Below are 16,861 nucleotides of genomic sequence, written 5' to 3'. Positions count from 1 at the left end.
TTGCCGTGGTTGTTCTTTTGCGCCGCCCCTTGGGGGAACACTTTGAGGAGTAGCTGTTCCACATCCAGAGGACCTTTCTTCCAGGCCGTAAAGTGCAGTGCCAGGTTTCCGTAGTTGTTGGTGATGGAGGCCGCTTCCGGGTAGGCCGCGAGGAGTGCTTCGGCTACTTCCAGTGGAGCACGGAACGACGCTGCCGAATGCAACGGCAAGTTTCCGCGATCATTCTTGACGCGCGCTTCGTACCTACGTATGTATGTATGTATGTGGGTGTGAGTGTGTGTGTGTGAGAATGTGTATCAACGAGTATGTGTATACGAGTGTGAGTGTGTATACACAAGTGCGCGACTGTCGGTTCGAGGAATGATCTGCACAAGGCGGAAGGGAACGGCGTACCTTGTAGAAGGGTCCTTGGCTCTGGTAATTGCTGCTTTCCATCCTTTCGAGAGTTCGTGGAGATCCACAAAGTCACCGGTGGTAGGTACAGCACCTCCCGAAGAAGGAGACGCTCCCGTTTCGTTCATGCTCATGGACGACGCCATGGTGTAAATCTATATGTATGTGTTGTGGGGGACGAAGTTGGGAACGTTACCGAGACGCGTTGGAAATCCTGCTCTCTCCCGCGTCGCATATAGTGTGCCAGATTCCTTACCTCTCCTAGAACGGGGCAATGACAGCGACACGAACGCTGGAAAGACCGCCTGCCGGGCATCCATGCGTTGAGATTATTGGATTGGCCGAAAACGGCCAGCCGCGCCAAATTCGTTAAGTAGATTCGATTTTTTCGAGTACCCATAATGAACGGGTGCCTATCAGAGGCCGTCTCGCGTCGCCTACCCAAGATAAACCTGAAAGTATACAGGAAATCGGTGCACGCGGTGGCTGGCCGTAGCACACGGGCGCCGTTTTTATTCGTGTAGCCAAAAAGCGAGGAACGCTCCCAACAAGCAGCGCGAACGATTTGGGATCCCCCCCGCCCAACGGCAGGCACAACAAACCTCGTTTGGGTGAACATTTGTTGTTGCTGCTGCGGTAGTCTCTCTTTTCCTCTTTGTTCGATACTCAAAGTAGACGCAGTCTTTCTCTTCTCTTCGCTCTCTCTCTCTGTGCGTGTGTACCGTTATTGTGTATGGGTTGGTTGTTGGTTGTTGGTTGATACAATTGGTCCCGTCGGTATCATTCCTTTCGTTCTGGTCCCTACCGGTGTCTATATATATATATATATATCGTCGCGACTGTAGAATATCATGACGGATACGACGTTGCACGACCTTTGTAAGGGTTACGCCGCATTGTTGAGCCGCAGCAAGGTAGGTCGTCTGGATGTTGATACCGTGCTATGGATTTGTTTGGAAGCGAAAGGAACCTCTCCTCCTTGATGCGCAACGCAACAAAAGCAATCGAGCTATCCTTGCCCCGACCTTTCCATCCTACCTTCCCATCTACCTGCCGACCGAGTCTCTGGGACTAGAATCATCCCCACACCCAAAATACTGACACACATACACACACTGTTTCAATCTCTCTCACAAACTCTCACATTCGTTGGCTTGACAGAATCCTTCGTTTCCGGAAGAAGCTGCTCGTCTCAACGAACGTGGCAATCTTCCCTTGCACGGTGCCTGTTCGTTCCAAGCCAACGCCGATGTCGTCGAGTCGTTGCTCAAGGCCTACCCCGGGGGTGCCAGTCAACCCAACGCTGCCGGAAATTTACCCGTACACCAAGCCGCCATGTGGCAAGCCCCCGTGGAAACCGTGCAGCTCTTGCTCTCTCGGTATCCCGAAGGCGCCACCGTTCGTAACCAGTACGGATCCTTGCCCCTGCACATGGCCGCTTCCAACCAAGCCACTCCAGAAGTCGTACGAATGCTCATTGACGCCTATCCAGACGCCCTACATCTGCAGAACGACGACGCCATGACCCCGCTCGATTTGGCACTCACCGACGAATCCGCCAGCGACGCCGTCGTCGCCATGTTGGAAGGACGTCCGCCCCCGCCCGATTTGACCCGACGCCAAAAGGCGGAGCGTTACGAAGAACGCGCCGCTGCCTTGGAACGCAAGCTCTCCTCCCTGCACACCACCGGTGGTCGCCGGGACACGGATCTCAAACTGGCCCTTGCTGCTGTCCGCCGCTTGGCCGATCGCTTCCCACAAGCACTCTATTCCACCGGTATTGACCCCAACGAACTAGAGATTGCCTTTTCCAATCAAATGGATCAGAACGGACGCAACACGGAAGAAGACGCCGACACTATTTTGTTGGACGCTATTCAAAAGCGCAAAACATCCATTGTTCGCGATGCACGGGGGATCCCCATTCCGCACGCCAACGGAATGTCGCTCACAGCGGGACCGCGGGATCGAGTGGAAGATCTACTGTCTTCCATTGTCGGTTTGGAACACATCAAGAGTCAAGTACGTGGACTCCGACGTACCGTGGAAATCAGTGATCTCCGCGACAGCTTGGTGCCGGAAAGTAGACCAGGGCGCGGTCCTTCGGCCTTGTCCTTGGTCTCACCCGGCATTGCCGAGGATTCCGGACGCCCTCGGGCACACCACATGGTGTTTGCCGGTAACCCTGGAAGCGGCAAGACGTCGGTGGCTCGTCTACTAGCCAAAGTATTCCACGAGCTCGGTGTCTTGCGCAAACCGAAATTCCTCGAAGTGGAACGGATGGACTTGGTCGCCCGAGATAAGGAGACCACACTCAGCAAAACCCGCGAAGTATTGGACGAAGCTCGTGGCGGCGTACTCTTTATCGACGAGGCCTTTACGCTGGGCATGGCCTCGAAACGCAACCGATCAGACACGGCCAGCTACGCCATGCAGGAAATGGTCCGCAGCATGGATGAGGCTGCCACAAGTCAAACGGACGACGACTTTCCACTCATCGTCTTGGGTGGCTTTCCGCTCGAGACGCAAGCCTTTTTGGCGTTCCAGCCCGATATGCGCAAACGATTTCCGCTGGTCTTTGAGTTCCCGGACTACACTTGTGAAGAGCTGGCTCGCATTTTTATGGACCTGGCGACCGCCAAGGGCTTTGATCTGGACGATAATCTGACGGAATCAGTGATTGGATCCCTTTTAGAACGAGAAACAACGGCCGTTTGGAGAAGCGAACGAAACGGACGGATCAGCGAAATGCTACTGACGGGCGTGCGCACGGAAGTTCGCAAGCGGATGCGACGCGCCCACATGTCGGAAGCCGACGACTTTGATCCGCAGCTCCTTATGCGAGAAGACGTGGAAAATGTAATGCGGACGGACTTCAAGTAAAAGAGGATCTTTCAAACGTGGAGTTGTTGGCTTTTTTCTCACCATGTTTCGGAGAAAGTGAGTGGTATGATTGTCCCGTGGCTACCAGTAATTTCGGTCAATAATGATGTTTCTGTGTTTTTTTCTCGTCCGCGTTTCGGGGCGCTAGTTAGTTGTTGGAGTAGAAGTGTTGCGGTCAAACTAGAGTCTTTGGTGAATAAATCTCGCACGGATTTTTGTAGACCTTTTTCGAGTGGTCCATGTCTCCGATTGCTAGAGTGTACCGTACCTGCAGTCAACATAGCACGACAATTTTTTTCTTACGTGTCTTCTGCTACTAGCTCATAGATTATATCACTAATCATCGCGATTGGCTTTTTTACTCGTGAGTCAGACGTCCGCCGAACATTTCGCATCCCGAGCACACATCACAGCTGGCGCTCTAGAGCGCGAACGCCGAACAATTCCCGGCCCGACACGAACGATCGAACGAAGGAAGGAGCAAAAACCAACACCTGCACAATTTCATGGCAGGACTCGTCTTTCCTACTACATCAATCTTCGTTCGCCGGACCAAACAGTACCTTGTAGACCTTTTCGAAGAAGCTTCCCTTTCCATTTAGAACCCTTGTTGAATGCGACGAGTGCTTGAACAACGGAGTCTCGCGAGGTTCTCGCAAAGGCTCAGGAACTCGGCGTACGATTCCAACGAACGAGCGCGTTTGACAGCCAATGAGTTCGCGAACAGTGGCCGCAAAGGACTCAACCAAAGACCGCTCTCCACGACGGCACAATCTACCGACGTATCTTCACAGTACAAGTCTCCTCTGATTCATCACGAGTCCAATGATTGGAGAGATTGGTTCTCGGCGACGGAATACGCCAATCCATGGGATGCCGAGGAATCCGGCCTGCATACCTTGGAACACGTCCCATTGGATATCGAAACTCGCCATATTGTACAGCTCTTGCATGAACTCTATCTTTTTGGACAGCCAACTACCAATAATCGTGTCACCACCGAGCGCTGCAATCACACACTGAAACATATGTTTTCGATACCGATCGAAGATCGTGCGGACCGAGCGGACGCCATCCTTAAGCGGATGGAACTATTTGACAATCTCAAACCTCCCAGTCAATGTGGGCGTTGGCCTTTGGAAGTTCCCAGGCCAAATCGAGAAACCTACAATCTCGTGTTACAGATCTTTGCGAAAACCTCAGGGACTCGCGAATTAGCGGAACGGGCCGAAGCCATTGTTCAAAAGATGGAATGGCGCTACCAAACCCTCGGTGAACTCGACATGAAGCCGCATGCCTTTCACTGGAACTGTGTGATGTTGACCTATAAGGAATGTACTGATTGGGACAAATCGTTATATGCCGCGAAACTAGTACTGGAACGCCTACGCCATGACCCAACCGTCTTTGATCCTTCGTTGTTTGTCAATTTGCTCCGAGTCTTTGCGCATCGGCACGTTAACGAAAAAGCGGCGCTTTTAGGCGCCAACTTGGCAATCAAAGTCTGGCAAGACATGATTGAAGACAACTCGTTTGAGTTGCCGGAGCTGCCTTCCCATTTCTATGGACACTTTCTACAGGCTATTCGTTGCCTACCGGAAGAAAACCAATTTCGGGCCCAATACTTTGATGCGTGCTTCCTTCGTGCTTGCCAGGAGGGAAAGATCAACAGGATTGTTTTGGACGAGTTTCTGACGCACGTGCGTTCCCGCAAAGTCTCCGATAAGCACATCGGTATTTACACGAGAAAGACCTTTGCATTGTCGAAGACTGATGCGGTTGATGCAATATTGGAAATGATGCCCGACTCTTGGAAAGCCAACGCGGAAGTGCCAAGTGGATAAGGTGTGGTAATCTGTGCTTACTACGAGATCAATTAAAATCCTCTTTCCTAGTTTTATTGTGAACCTCCTTCACTTGGGGTTTCTAAACTAGAATTAGCAGAGAGCGTCGCAACATGGTTTTTTTTCACAGCCTGTCCTGTCCTGTCCTTTTCTAGCTCTACTAGCTAGCTATCGGCAGAGGTTGCTCACCGGAAATTAGACAACCGACGAAGGACGAGCGGTTTTCGAATTCACTACCAAAATACTTGGAATGTTTACATTACACGAGTCTCGGACCAGAGAGGCCATTTTCGTTGTTTTTTCGAATGGAAGACTTTTCGATCACAGTCACTCAGAGTCAATCGAATGGTTTTTTGGGAGCGATACGACACGCAGAACGAAGTATATTCGCTGCAATTGGAGCAGCGACTTTTCGAATAGTGACAAGAGCCATATAGTAGAGAGAAAAGTGAGAACATGGTGCATGGAGGGGGACATCATCACCATAGTAGTGGCGGAGGAACAAATCGTGGCAGTTCATCGATCTCTCAACAACATAGACAGGACCAGCATCGATCCCACAGCACTCACCATTACGCAAGCCGATACCAAAGCTCATGGTTTGGAGGCGGAAGTCCTTGGATGCACAACAGCAGCTTTGGGAACTATTATAACCAGCGAAGCGACGGGCATGGAAGGGATCCGACCTACTACAGCTCTACGGACAGTATCCCCTTGGACTATCGACACCGCACGAACACCAGTTCTGAGGCCTGCAATCGCTGCTGTACAGCCTTGTGTACTATATGCTGCGCATGTTGTGCCTGTATGGCTTGCTGCGCAGCTCTACCAGCCACAGTCGAGACACCCTCGCGTACAAATATACGTGGTCTCCCGTACGAACAAGTCAGCGGGCCGCGACGAACGACACGTAGCCCCTTCTGCCCTGGGGGCATGTTTTCAATCCTCGCATTTTTCTTGCTGCTCGGCGTTTCGGTGGTTGATCGGTCTTGGACGTTGAACGCAGGCGAAACGAGACGGATTCACAAGCGTTTACTGAACGATCGCATTCACGTCACGTCCAGCGAGGAATTAGACGTGACCATGTACAGCATCCCAGGATCGTGTCCACCCTTGACTGGACCAGTGGGTAATTTGGAAGACACGGAAACGTTGAATCTAGCAAAAGATGACTACCAGTACGATTACTTTTTCTTGAATTCGGGATCGACCATTCAACTGGACGTGCACCAAATAAGTGGATCTTCGTACGTTTACATTTTACAGGGGAGCGATCTGTTGCAAGCTCTCGAAAGCGACTCCTACCAGAATCGGGATGATTTTGGATCGGCGTCCTTACGGAAACAATTTGTGACGGCTAGTGGAAAATATGCGTCTGCTTCGTTGGCCCACACGGCGCAACAAAGTGACGATTACATATTACTATACGACAACGCGTCTGGTACCGGGGGTAAGCTAACTGTCCACTACAATCTGACAATGACGAACTACGACCTTGATGGATACAAACCTATATGTATATCTCATGACTGTGCCGTTCCTCTTGGGCGCAAGAGCTGCATTCTTCTGCGGGCGAACGCCCAACATGTCAGTACTCCAAAAGTTGTAAGTGTACGCGTACTCGGTCATCGCAACTGGATATGGTTGGTGATATATTCATCCATACCTTTTCTGGTTGGCCTTTTGTGCTGGGGAGGCCACCGTCATCTTCCATACGGCTCCAAGAACGGGTTCCAACCAGTGGAAGAACAAGATTACCCACAAAGAATTCCACCATCAGCAGCACCGGGTTGGAGTGAAAGCGCCCCGGTACAAGCAGAAGCGTTTGCCACGGCTCCGACTGAAGACTTCGACGAATCTGGCCAATACTACAACCAGGAAACTATTCCAATAATTCCCGCCGAGAATATCATTGCCATGCCAGTACCTAGCGATCGAAAGTAGACTTGTCTCGCACCGCATATGGTCAGCTGCTATGTGATGATTACAAAGTTTGGATATTGGCTATCTTGTACGCGTATCGAGTCATACAAGACTTCAAGACGTGGAGCATAGTTCACTAACTGTAAATTCAATAGAAAGAATTCACTCAAACTTTGTCGTAGATGTCCGGCCTTCGCCAGTTTTCTTCAAATCCATTTTACATGACAGTGGTATCTCGAGTCGAAAAGAACGAGATCACACACAGAACTGGATACGAGGAACACAAATTCCAAGACACGTTGCGCACTCCCGCGTATTCTTGAGGTTGCCCTTAAGGGTCACAATGAGACCCAAGAAGTTGGGTTCAACAGCGCTTCGTGGCTTGGAAGGGTCGAAACGATCTTCTCGACTTATAGGTAGGTTTCGACGCAACTCATCCGGCGCATTTGGGTCAAAAGCGGATGAAGACCCACATCGCTACTTGAAGAATGATGGTGTCGTCGAGGGCGTCTGGATGTTTTGCCGACATGGAGATAGAACACCAAGTAGGCCGCTTTCTCCATCCCATCGTAGAAAGGAAGAAGCTGCCTATTGGATGACACGTTTGCCATCACCTGATTCTGCCACAGCCTTTGAAGCATACTCAAGGTGCTTCCCGCCCGACATTCATCAAAACACGAATCATGGTCAGTTTCTTGATGTGGGCCGTAATCCTTTCGGTTTTTTAACGCAGATGGGATTGTCGCAGTTAAAAGAAAACGGACACCGATTCTTCCATCGATACAATCACTATGGGCATCACTCACCGAACCTTAGCGAATGGCGATGGGAAAACCCCGAAGACTTCCTGTCCGTTTGGGATGTTAAAGTGTTTTCTACGAACTATCTACGTACCATTATGTCAGTTCAAAGCTTTCTTGATGGCATGCTGGGTGCAAACTGTTATACGCCCTCCCCGCAACGGACGCTAAATCCCGACATATTTGAAGAAGCTCGCGTACCGAACCACGCTTGGCGAGGGAAGAGTTTTGGCAAGGATGAACTTGTCAAAGTCCGTGTCCGAGAGCTCTCCCGAGACCCGTTAAATGCGTTCGATCGCAACCCAGATCTCATGGCTGATCTAGTTGATGAAGTCATCTCATCAGAAGACTTCATGCTGCGCGATGGGGCTGCGGCGCCACTAGCGGCTCGTTTGGCCAATATTCTTCCTGGTTTAGTGAGGCCCCGAAAGAGCGATTTCAGCTCGCGAGCACCGAGCGGGATCAACTGGGTCGAAGCCGCTGATCATTTTGTCTGCAGATCATCACACGGAATGGACTTGGCCCGGTTTTCTGACTACGAGCATGATGTTTCAGTTGAACAAATGCTATGTTCACTCTCGCATCAAACATTGATGCACTTGTCATGGAGATTCCGAAAATGGTACCAGAATAAGCGCCTTTTGGCCGCAATCGCCGCACCGCCACTGAGAGAGATTACGGAATCGCTGAAGGTTGCACCAAGCCTCAACACCGAAGAAAAGCGACCATTCACCATTTATAGTTGTCACGACATCACAATCCTCGGTCTTTTGTACGGAATAGGAGCCGACTTTTTGGCCGACGACACCAGTGCCGACTGGCGCTTTTGGCCGGAATACGGAAGTTCTTTGGTCTTTGAACTTGTGCGGCTGCACAAAGAGGGACCGGTGGACTCACACTCGCACGTCGTTCGTGTACTGCTGAACGGCAAGCCTATTCGCTCCGTTGAGTTCGACGCGGCATCCAAACGCAAAATGCCATCAGGCCGCGGACCAGAGCAAATGATGTGGGTCCAAGATTTTGAAAAGATGGTGACTCACTTGGAAAACGACGGAGGCCATGACTACGCCATGCTTTTGGGGGGGAGTGCCAAGTGATCGTAATGCCATTATTGCCAGATTTTATTCTTCCTCGTCCCACCATCAAAGTTTCTACTTCTACCATAACAAAATTGAGCGCTACTACAAAAGAAGGCGGTCCACAATAGCACACATCCTTTCATTCTCTCCTAGATCTTTCTTTATCGTGCTCCATTGCCAATAATTTGCATATCTGAGATCAGCATGATGTGATCTGAACTGTACTCTGTCGAAGGTAAAGCTTCCCCATTCTTTGTCAATTGCTTTTCCTCTGGTATCGGGGCAGCTGAGAGCGGCCGCAAATTCTGGGCGGAATACCATATGTAATCTAAAACGCCCTTAAAATTGACAGTAAAGTTCGTCGTCCACGGCTCCTCTCCCAATACTGTTTGATAGGCGCTGCCCAGCTGGAACGAATGAGTAATATTCATCGCATCAGGGAGAACGTTAGGAACGTCGTCGCCAGTCGTAACATTTACATCAGGATGGCCGGGATGGACTGTCTGTCTCGAGAGTAGATCGTAGACGGCTGTATCTGGAGTCGAGTTGAAGTCTCCACAAATAATCAAAGGAAGATTCGTTCCGCGACTCATAATGAATGATTCCAGCTCTTGCAAAAGTTGCCATGTTTGCCACAGCTTTACGTCTGGGAAGTCCTTGTTGCTATACAAATGCGTATTGGCAATACACACTTGCGATATTTCGCGATTCGATCGACTAGGCTGGATGAATTCTAGAACAACAAGCTGTGCCACGTTATCCTTCGATAGACGGTTTAAAAAGGCCACACCTTCTTCGCTTCGTGGATTGAGGCCTAACACTTGAGTCGCTTGTCTCTGCGCAACTTCGTTGAACTCAATGCTGTAGGATTCGACCAAATGAAATTTGGAACGTCTCCAAAACAAAGCACATCCGTCGACTTTTCCAGCAAGTCCCATACTCTGTCTCGTCTTTTGCTTATAGACGCCTTCAAATCCCGCGTCAGCCATGGCCACGTAAACGTGATTCTCGTAGTGATCCGCTTGAATTTCTTGCAAGCATACAACTTCTGGCGATGCATCAATGATCTCGCGAAGAATGTTTTGGAATCGATAATCCCATGAAAGTGCCCAGAAGTCGCAGTAAGGATACTGCTGTTGAGTTGCGTAAATCTCGGCGAGAACATTGTACGTTATAACGCGGAAACGAGGACCACCTCCTCCACCGCCCTTAGTGGTAACTAGTTGCCTTTTAAGTGGGTCAGGAGCCCTTCCTAGAACAACGTCTGTTTTGACAACACGTGACATAAGTAGTTCACTGGTATCGGTTGAATACGCCGCAGCTTCAATTTTGAGCTTGTGTCCGACATCTTCAGGGCCTGGCATGTAAAGCTGATCTCGACTGAATTCCACCCAATCGTCACCAGCATCGTATTCCGAGTGGTACATACTGCTACCAGAGGCGGGGTTCAGCTGCTTGCCCGCCGAGTATCCACTGAGGAACCCACGGGGAGTCGATGGTGGTGGCGAGCTGAGGGTGTCGAGAGCTGGACTAGATCCATTCGAAGACCGTACACTACCCGTATCGTCAAAGACGTCTTCATCATTACTACCAAAAGATTGTGAACGGGTCCGACCATGAGTTTCCGTCCGAGTGGCCTCCTTCGGAACACTGTACTGAGTCTTCCAAGCATTCACAAAGCAAGTAGAATTACAAAACGTGCATCGAAACAAGGAACTTTGCGTCGATACACACTGCAATCCGCATTCCGTTCCACCTAAAGCATGTCTGGACCAATCGTGTGGAGAGAACGAAGTTCGACGAGGACAATTCTCGTAGGCACAAGGCTCATGCAAAGGACTGCGGAACCATCGATAGGAGAATTCGTGCTGCGGTGGTGGCTCTTTCATTTTTTTGGAATGCGGAGGCAGCGTTTTGTCTTCGCGTTCGTCTAATTTTTTGCCGTACATGTAGGCGTGCGGGCGCATCCCACAACCTTCCACTGGACGGTCCGCTCGCAGCGAGAGATGCCACGAATACAGGTATTCTTTCGTGTTCATGATAAAAGCGGTGTACGTAGGGAGCGTCACTCAAGGCAGCTGATAAGCAACCCTCGCGCGGTCGATCGCTGCGCTTGACCTTGTTTGACTGTTGCCGCCCTAAAGGTCTCCCAACTGAATTGGCGAAGATCCTTGCAATTGCCAGACCTTCTATACCAATGGAGAGCTCACAAATCCAAAAGACTGTAGAGAGCTACTCCAGTGGTGCAAACCAAACGGAGTCGAGCCAACAACTGGCGCTTTTCCGTTGGCGCTTGCTGTTTGCAATCGCGCTTTGTTTTGGTTTCCTTGTAGGAGCCACAGCATCGGCAACAAATCCAACGACAAAGGGATGACCGAGCTAGGACAGAGACAAGCAACACAACACACACGAGACTGCTGCTTGCTGCTGCCAACACCCCGAATTACGATATTACACAGCTAGAAAACACGCAGAATTCTAGACAAGGACGCATGTGAAAACACACTGTCCTTACGACATAATGTAAATATTAAATTCCACTCCTAATATTGAAATCTACTGTAAACGGTACTCATTCACTTCCTAATTGTGAATCTTCTCACTGTCAAATTTTCCGTCTGTCCTCCTCCAAATGCTAAGGCGACCTCTCGCGAGTGTTCAAGACTTGGCCCCGTCGAGGCACCCTCCATTCACACTCATGATTTCCTTCTATTTTTCCTTTCGGGACGTTCCCTTGGTTTCTTTTTGATTGTTGGACATACATTACTACGGCCAATTCACACTAGAACTTCCATGCTGATGCTTGGTCGCTTTTGTGTCTTATTCTCTCTCATGTTAGCTGCACGAAGAGCGGTCGCTTGGACGAGTAAAAGTGGTTCGACAGAAACCTCCTTTCGAAGATTGTACCATCGGCTTCCAACACTCCCTCGTCCAGGCCTCGTGTCGCCCGCCATGATCCGACAGAGAAAGCCTCCGTCATTTTCTTCGAAAGCACTCTACGAACAGTCACTCACGTCTATCGTCAGGGGAATGTCAGATTCTACTGATGACGTCGTTATTCCAGACTTTCAGCCAGGTGATAAGATTCAAGTCGAAATCATGTCGTTCGGTCCGCTGGGTGCGGGTGTCGAAGTGATTGGGCTCAGTCACGACTCCGACAGTTTGATATCCGAAACGGACCCTCCGCTCGCCCTCGGGCTGATTTTGCAACGAGAAATTCGCTACTTTCGACAGGGAAGAAACAATGTAGATGTTGTTCAAGGAGAAGTACTGCCGGCCTACGTCGAACGGGTGCGTGAAACTGGTCGAGTGGATGTTTCTCTGCGTGCCTTTGGTGGAAAAGCCAAGGCGCTTGAAGTGTCGGACCTGATTCTAAATAAACTGAATGTAGAGCCTGTTCTGTGCGTGGGGGACAAGTCATCTCCGAAAGAAATTGCCGCAGTTTTTCCTGGTGTCAGCAAAGCATCTTTCAAACGAGCTGTATCAGCTTTGTATAAGCAAGGCAAGGTACAGCCAAATGCCACTTCTATCTCTCTCATGACAGATAATTAACTATAAAACGTTTTACGGAACAAGCGAGACGAGCTATCGTTTGGCCTCACTCATGCGCTTTGCATCATGCCTTTGTCAATGAATCCATCTATTTTCTGAATGGAACACAAACCGTTCGCTGTACGTCGCGTTTGGTGACGAAACATAAGAGTACCACGATCTATTCTCGACTGACTTGTGCATGCCTAGATTGTAATGTTTGCGTATGCAGTTCGTCGGGTAGACGGGTGACTACTTCAATTTAAGGGATCCAGCTTTCGGCATCCCAGTCCCACTCTGCGTCGCCGACAGCCTTTTTGGTGACGGCAATACCATTTTCAAAAGGAACTCCTTCCCATCCGTATTTCATAAAATTGCGAATATTCTGATGCGAATCACCATCGGGATCCTTGACTACTTCACGGTAATACTGCCCCCAGAGTTTCAAAGTCGTGTCCTTATCCAACTCGCTTAGAGCTGCGTACGAGAGAATTTTAGCCGAAGCTTCGTTCTCACCCTGTTTGTTTAGCATGTCTCCGTTCCTGAATTCCAACAATTGCGGTTCGTAGTATTTGTCAATCAATTCGATCACAGTTTCGAACGTGACACTGTCGCCATCCATTTCGAGATTCGCGTTGAAGACCTCGCACTCGTTGGGGATAGTTTCTCCAGCCGCACGAATTTCGTCCAGCATACGGGCGGGTTTGGAATCGACCACCGCTCCTCCGAGAGCCGTCGTACCATCCCAACCGAATTTGAGGACCTTTGATTTGTCGGACGGTCCGCGAATTTCGGCAGCCAAAGCAGAAGAACAACGAGCATTCGCAGCACCGAAAGGACGAGGGGCAAACGCCGAAGCGGATGCGAACAGAAAGGAAACGCTCCAAGCGATCTTCATGGTGAGCTTGACTGTGATGAACAACGGTCCTTGCAAGGCACAACGATAGGGACACGGGATGGTTTCCCTGCCAGTCACTCACTCACTGTCAAACAAACAACGCGATGGCGACGACAGCGAGTTTCGACTTCAACTTGCTTCGCGCCAAAACTGTACGTCTGACGTCAGTACTGGGCATGTCTCACTATTTTGTCGTGTTACCAAAACACACGAACTGTAAAATGCCGATATCTTGCAGGTCTTCTCTACTGACTGTGAGCCTGTCGCTCGTATCGTCTCGGTCGCACAAAATAACCTCTTTGTCCATGGCGTGAACACGATAGCGACAGCTCTCTACTGTTCTTTTTTGAACAAAGTCTTTTCCAGCGGAACTTTACTCTGTATATAGTGTTCATAAACCGGTTCTTTTCCGACATGAGAACATCGCGCTATGGTTGTTGGTTTCTAGCGATTGTTGGATTGTCTACAGTCACCAACGCTTTAGTAGCGACCAGCCCTCCTCGCAAGCTGTCCGCACTTGCCGATCCTACGTTTGTCACTCCTGATGTTTCTTTATTAACCGAACAGGCTTGCATTGAAACAGCGGAACGAATGCAACGAGTGGTTGTTCCGGTTTCTCCCTCCATTCAATCGGACGGTGCCGTAGGCGTTTCTTACGTACACTGGATGGCATCCCCGAACGAGAAGTCTCCACAACGCTTACCCGTTGTCTTGATTCACGGTTTTGATTCGTCTTGTTTAGAATACCGTCGTTTTGGTTCCAAACTTGCAGCACAAGGATTTGATACGTACGCAGTGGACCTCCTCGGTTGGGGATTTACACAACTCGAAAACGTGAACGATTTTTCTGCCAGTGCCAAGGTGGAAACCTTGAACAGTTGGATTTCAACAGTTATTGGTGAAAACAAACCCTTCTGCATTGCTGGGGCCAGTCTAGGTGGTGCTGCCGCTATTGAAGTCGCAGCCGGCAACGAAAACTGCCAAGCTCTGGTTTTGCTCGATGCCCAAGGCTTCGTGGATGGCATTGGTCCAATGGCAGCCATGCCCAAGGCGATTGCCAAACTTGGTGTGCAAGTCTTGAAAAGTGTACCTTTGCGCAGTTCCGCCAATCAAATGTCCTATTTCGATAAGATAACGTACGCAACAGACGAAGCGGTCGTAGTCGGACGACTGCACTGCACACGCGAAGGTTGGTCTGACGCACTCGTCAATTTCATGCAATCCGGTGGTTTCGCACCTTCCACCAAAGTACCGACCATCACGGCACCAGCTCTCGTCTTATGGGGACGAGAGGATGGTATCTTGGACGGAAAAGAGTTTGCCAACAGATTTTTAGAAACGCTGCCAGACGCCCGGTTGACATGGATAGAAGAATGCGGGCACGTGCCACACTTGGAAAAGCCGGAGGAAACTGCTACTGCCATAAACGAATTCTTGCGAGGCATTCCTGTTCGCGGCAGCGCGATTGTCGAAGAGTCCAGTAAGTCAGCGCTATCATCTCAATGGATTGGCGTTGCAGGAATTGGAGCGACAGCTCTGGCGGCCTTGGCTGCAGATTTTTTGCCGGTGCATTAGAATAGTATGGCGTTTTAGTGGAAGCGAATTGCCTTTCTGTTCGGTAGCTACAATTTCTTTGATTGCCAACGCCAATATGCTATTGACTATTGAAAGTATCTAATGGGTTCCAACCCTTATATTATGTCCACTCTTTTCCTCTGAGTAGGTAGGCTACTCCACAAAATAGTCCTGCTCATGACAGGACTCGAATGCTGACACGACTCGTAATCTCACCATTCCCATACCACGATATCGGTGGTTTTGTTCCCAGCTACAATCTTTCTCACAATCTCATGTACTCGTCAGCAAAAACAGATCCGTTTTCCTAAAGTCGATCGTTCCTGGCTCATTCTTTGCCCAAGGCCAGGCTTCTTTTCACGATTATAGATTAAGTAGGCTATGGTGCAAGGATCCCATAGACACTTCGTGATGCTTGTCGGCTGGTTCTTGTTGACGCTTCCTTTGATCGAAGGGAGCACTTTATTCACAGACACTTTTCTCTCAGCGACCCGGTCGTCAACATCGAGAAACATCGCGGCATTTGGGCTCCCGCCTTCGTTTGCAAAACGGCTCGCTTCACTTTCACAACGCCATCCCGCGGCTCCTGTTTTGTCATCTTCTGATGACGAGGACGGAAACCCTTCTCGAGGAGGCAACGATGTCGGAAGCGATAGACGAAAACGGATGCGCGACCGCGTGAAAGAAATTGCCCGGAACGTCGTGGCCAAGCCAATTGCCTACGCCGCACCCATGCCACAAGCGGTAGCCGCTGTCTTAAAAGATGCTACAATGAAAGCTGTCGATATGGCAGTGGACGAAGTCATGAACGGCAGAAACTCGAAAGCTGCCTCCTCGTCCTCCACGTCTACCAGAAACCTACTATTGGATGCGACGACCCTGATTAACGAGGCTTTCGAACCTGTGGAAAAGTCTCTCGGAGAAATGGAAGAAGCTCTAAAGCAAGCACGTAAATCGCTACGAGAGGCCAAAGTCTCCGCAACCGACTCTTTGGGAGTTGTACAGGCCGCTGCAATTGCCCAAGCAGAAGGGACGTCGGCGGCGATTACAGCAGCTGAAGAAGCCGCAAGTCGAAAAGTGATTGCCGATATTTACACATCAGGAAACGATATCAACGTGACGGCACTCACATTCGAAGACATTGACTACGGAACTAGTGAAATGGCGCCCCCTTTTCTCGATGAAGATCAATGTCTGGTACCAGGCGAACCGGTTGTTCGCGTAGAAAAAGCGCCCGAAAACTCGCGTCGAATTTTTGCCGGCATTGATATCATGGCTAGTGTCGATACGGTGTGGGACGTTTTGACAGACTATGAGCATTTGCAAAATGTGGTTCCCAACCTGGTCGTCAACGAAGTCATGGCGCTCTACAACGGCAAGACTCCGGAAGAGATCATGATTGATTCATCAGCACTCGAAGAAATTCAGTGCAAGCAATACGCAGATCAAATGAAGGGATCGCTACTCCGACAGGTGGGAGGGGCCAAGGTAGCTGGCATCAATTTTTCGGCCCGGACAACGCTTGAAGTCAGAGAATGGCCACAAGGTTTACCGGACTTTGCCCACTTCAGCGACGAAATCTGGGAAGGCAAGTCTCGCAAAGAACGGGCGAAGGAAAATGCTAAGGTCAAGCTGCAAAGGTACAAGTTTCCTCGACCTTTTGCCGTATCAAAGCTACCTACACGCGACATCTCGATGCAAAGCATTAAGGAAGATGACGGTGAGTTCCGCATGTATCAGGGTGTGTGGCGCATGCAGCCTCTTCCCGGCTGCGCCCCACCCGGCAAGCAAGCAATGCGACTGACGTACGCGGTAGAAGTAAGTCCGCGAGCCTATTTACCCGTTCAACTTGTCGAAGGCCGTATTGTGCGAGACTTGTGCACAAACCTGGGTGCTATCCGTGACTTTGTCGAGAGGGAACACTAGCGCAGGAAG

The 16,861-nt window shown here is 50.1% G+C and overlaps 9 protein-coding genes across 9 annotated transcripts in view; 6 read left to right on the top strand and 3 right to left on the bottom strand.

Moving 5' to 3' along the window:
- Window positions 1-539, bottom strand: part of PHATRDRAFT_42434 (predicted protein) — a gene marked incomplete at its 5' end in the record, with an annotated part of 1,837 nt that extends 1,298 nt beyond the window's left edge. Inside the window, 2 exons of the mRNA XM_002176472.1 lie at window positions 42-243; window positions 394-539. Coding sequence (XP_002176508.1) covers window positions 42-243; window positions 394-539 — 348 coding nt within the window. The remainder of the gene's footprint in view (window positions 1-41; window positions 244-393) is intronic.
- Window positions 540-2,361: 1,822 nt separating this feature from the next.
- On the top strand, window positions 2,362-3,012 carry PHATRDRAFT_4937 (predicted protein; the record flags this gene model as incomplete). The annotated part of the gene is made up of 1 exon (XM_002176968.1): window positions 2,362-3,012. A coding segment is annotated over one exon (651 nt), but the record flags the coding sequence as incomplete, so codon positions are not given.
- Window positions 3,013-3,786: 774 nt separating this feature from the next.
- Window positions 3,787-5,120, top strand: PHATRDRAFT_42432 (predicted protein; the record flags this gene model as incomplete). The annotated part of the gene is made up of 1 exon (XM_002176967.1): window positions 3,787-5,120. The coding sequence occupies exon 1, from the start codon at window positions 3,891-3,893 to the stop codon at window positions 5,118-5,120; it is 1,230 nt and encodes a 409-aa protein (XP_002177003.1). The 5' UTR covers window positions 3,787-3,890.
- A 321-nt stretch (window positions 5,121-5,441) lies between these two features.
- On the top strand, window positions 5,442-7,064 carry PHATRDRAFT_42431 (predicted protein; the record flags this gene model as incomplete). Its single annotated transcript, XM_002176966.1, has 1 exon — window positions 5,442-7,064. Exon 1 carries the CDS (start codon window positions 5,577-5,579, stop codon window positions 7,062-7,064), a length of 1,488 nt encoding a protein of 495 aa, XP_002177002.1. The 5' UTR covers window positions 5,442-5,576.
- A 279-nt stretch (window positions 7,065-7,343) lies between these two features.
- Window positions 7,344-11,241, bottom strand: PHATRDRAFT_42429 (predicted protein). The gene has a single exon (XM_002176471.1). It carries the CDS (start codon window positions 10,959-10,961, stop codon window positions 9,084-9,086), a length of 1,878 nt encoding a protein of 625 aa, XP_002176507.1. The 5' UTR covers window positions 10,962-11,241; the 3' UTR covers window positions 7,344-9,083.
- A 474-nt stretch (window positions 11,242-11,715) lies between these two features.
- PHATRDRAFT_42428 (predicted protein) lies at window positions 11,716-12,474 on the top strand (the record flags this gene model as incomplete). Its single annotated transcript, XM_002176965.1, has 1 exon — window positions 11,716-12,474. One exon carries the CDS (start codon window positions 11,716-11,718, stop codon window positions 12,472-12,474), a length of 759 nt encoding a protein of 252 aa, XP_002177001.1.
- Window positions 12,475-12,715: 241 nt separating this feature from the next.
- Window positions 12,716-13,351, bottom strand: PHATRDRAFT_31409 (predicted protein; the record flags this gene model as incomplete). The annotated part of the gene is made up of 1 exon (XM_002176470.1): window positions 12,716-13,351. One exon carries the CDS (start codon window positions 13,349-13,351, stop codon window positions 12,716-12,718), a length of 636 nt encoding a protein of 211 aa, XP_002176506.1.
- A 414-nt stretch (window positions 13,352-13,765) lies between these two features.
- On the top strand, window positions 13,766-14,926 carry PHATRDRAFT_31408 (predicted protein; the record flags this gene model as incomplete). Its single annotated transcript, XM_002176964.1, has 1 exon — window positions 13,766-14,926. The coding sequence occupies one exon, from the start codon at window positions 13,766-13,768 to the stop codon at window positions 14,924-14,926; it is 1,161 nt and encodes a 386-aa protein (XP_002177000.1).
- Window positions 14,927-15,337: 411 nt separating this feature from the next.
- Window positions 15,338-16,852, top strand: PHATRDRAFT_31407 (predicted protein; the record flags this gene model as incomplete). Its single annotated transcript, XM_002176963.1, has 1 exon — window positions 15,338-16,852. The coding sequence occupies one exon, from the start codon at window positions 15,338-15,340 to the stop codon at window positions 16,850-16,852; it is 1,515 nt and encodes a 504-aa protein (XP_002176999.1).
- Window positions 16,853-16,861: the final 9 nt, after the last annotated feature.

This window comes from Phaeodactylum tricornutum, chromosome 1, assembly GCF_000150955.2.
Source record: "Phaeodactylum tricornutum CCAP 1055/1 chromosome 1, whole genome shotgun sequence".
Lineage (NCBI taxonomy): Eukaryota > Bacillariophyta > Bacillariophyceae > Surirellales > Neidiaceae > Phaeodactylum > Phaeodactylum tricornutum.
This window is presented reverse-complemented; position numbering and strand designations above follow the sequence as displayed.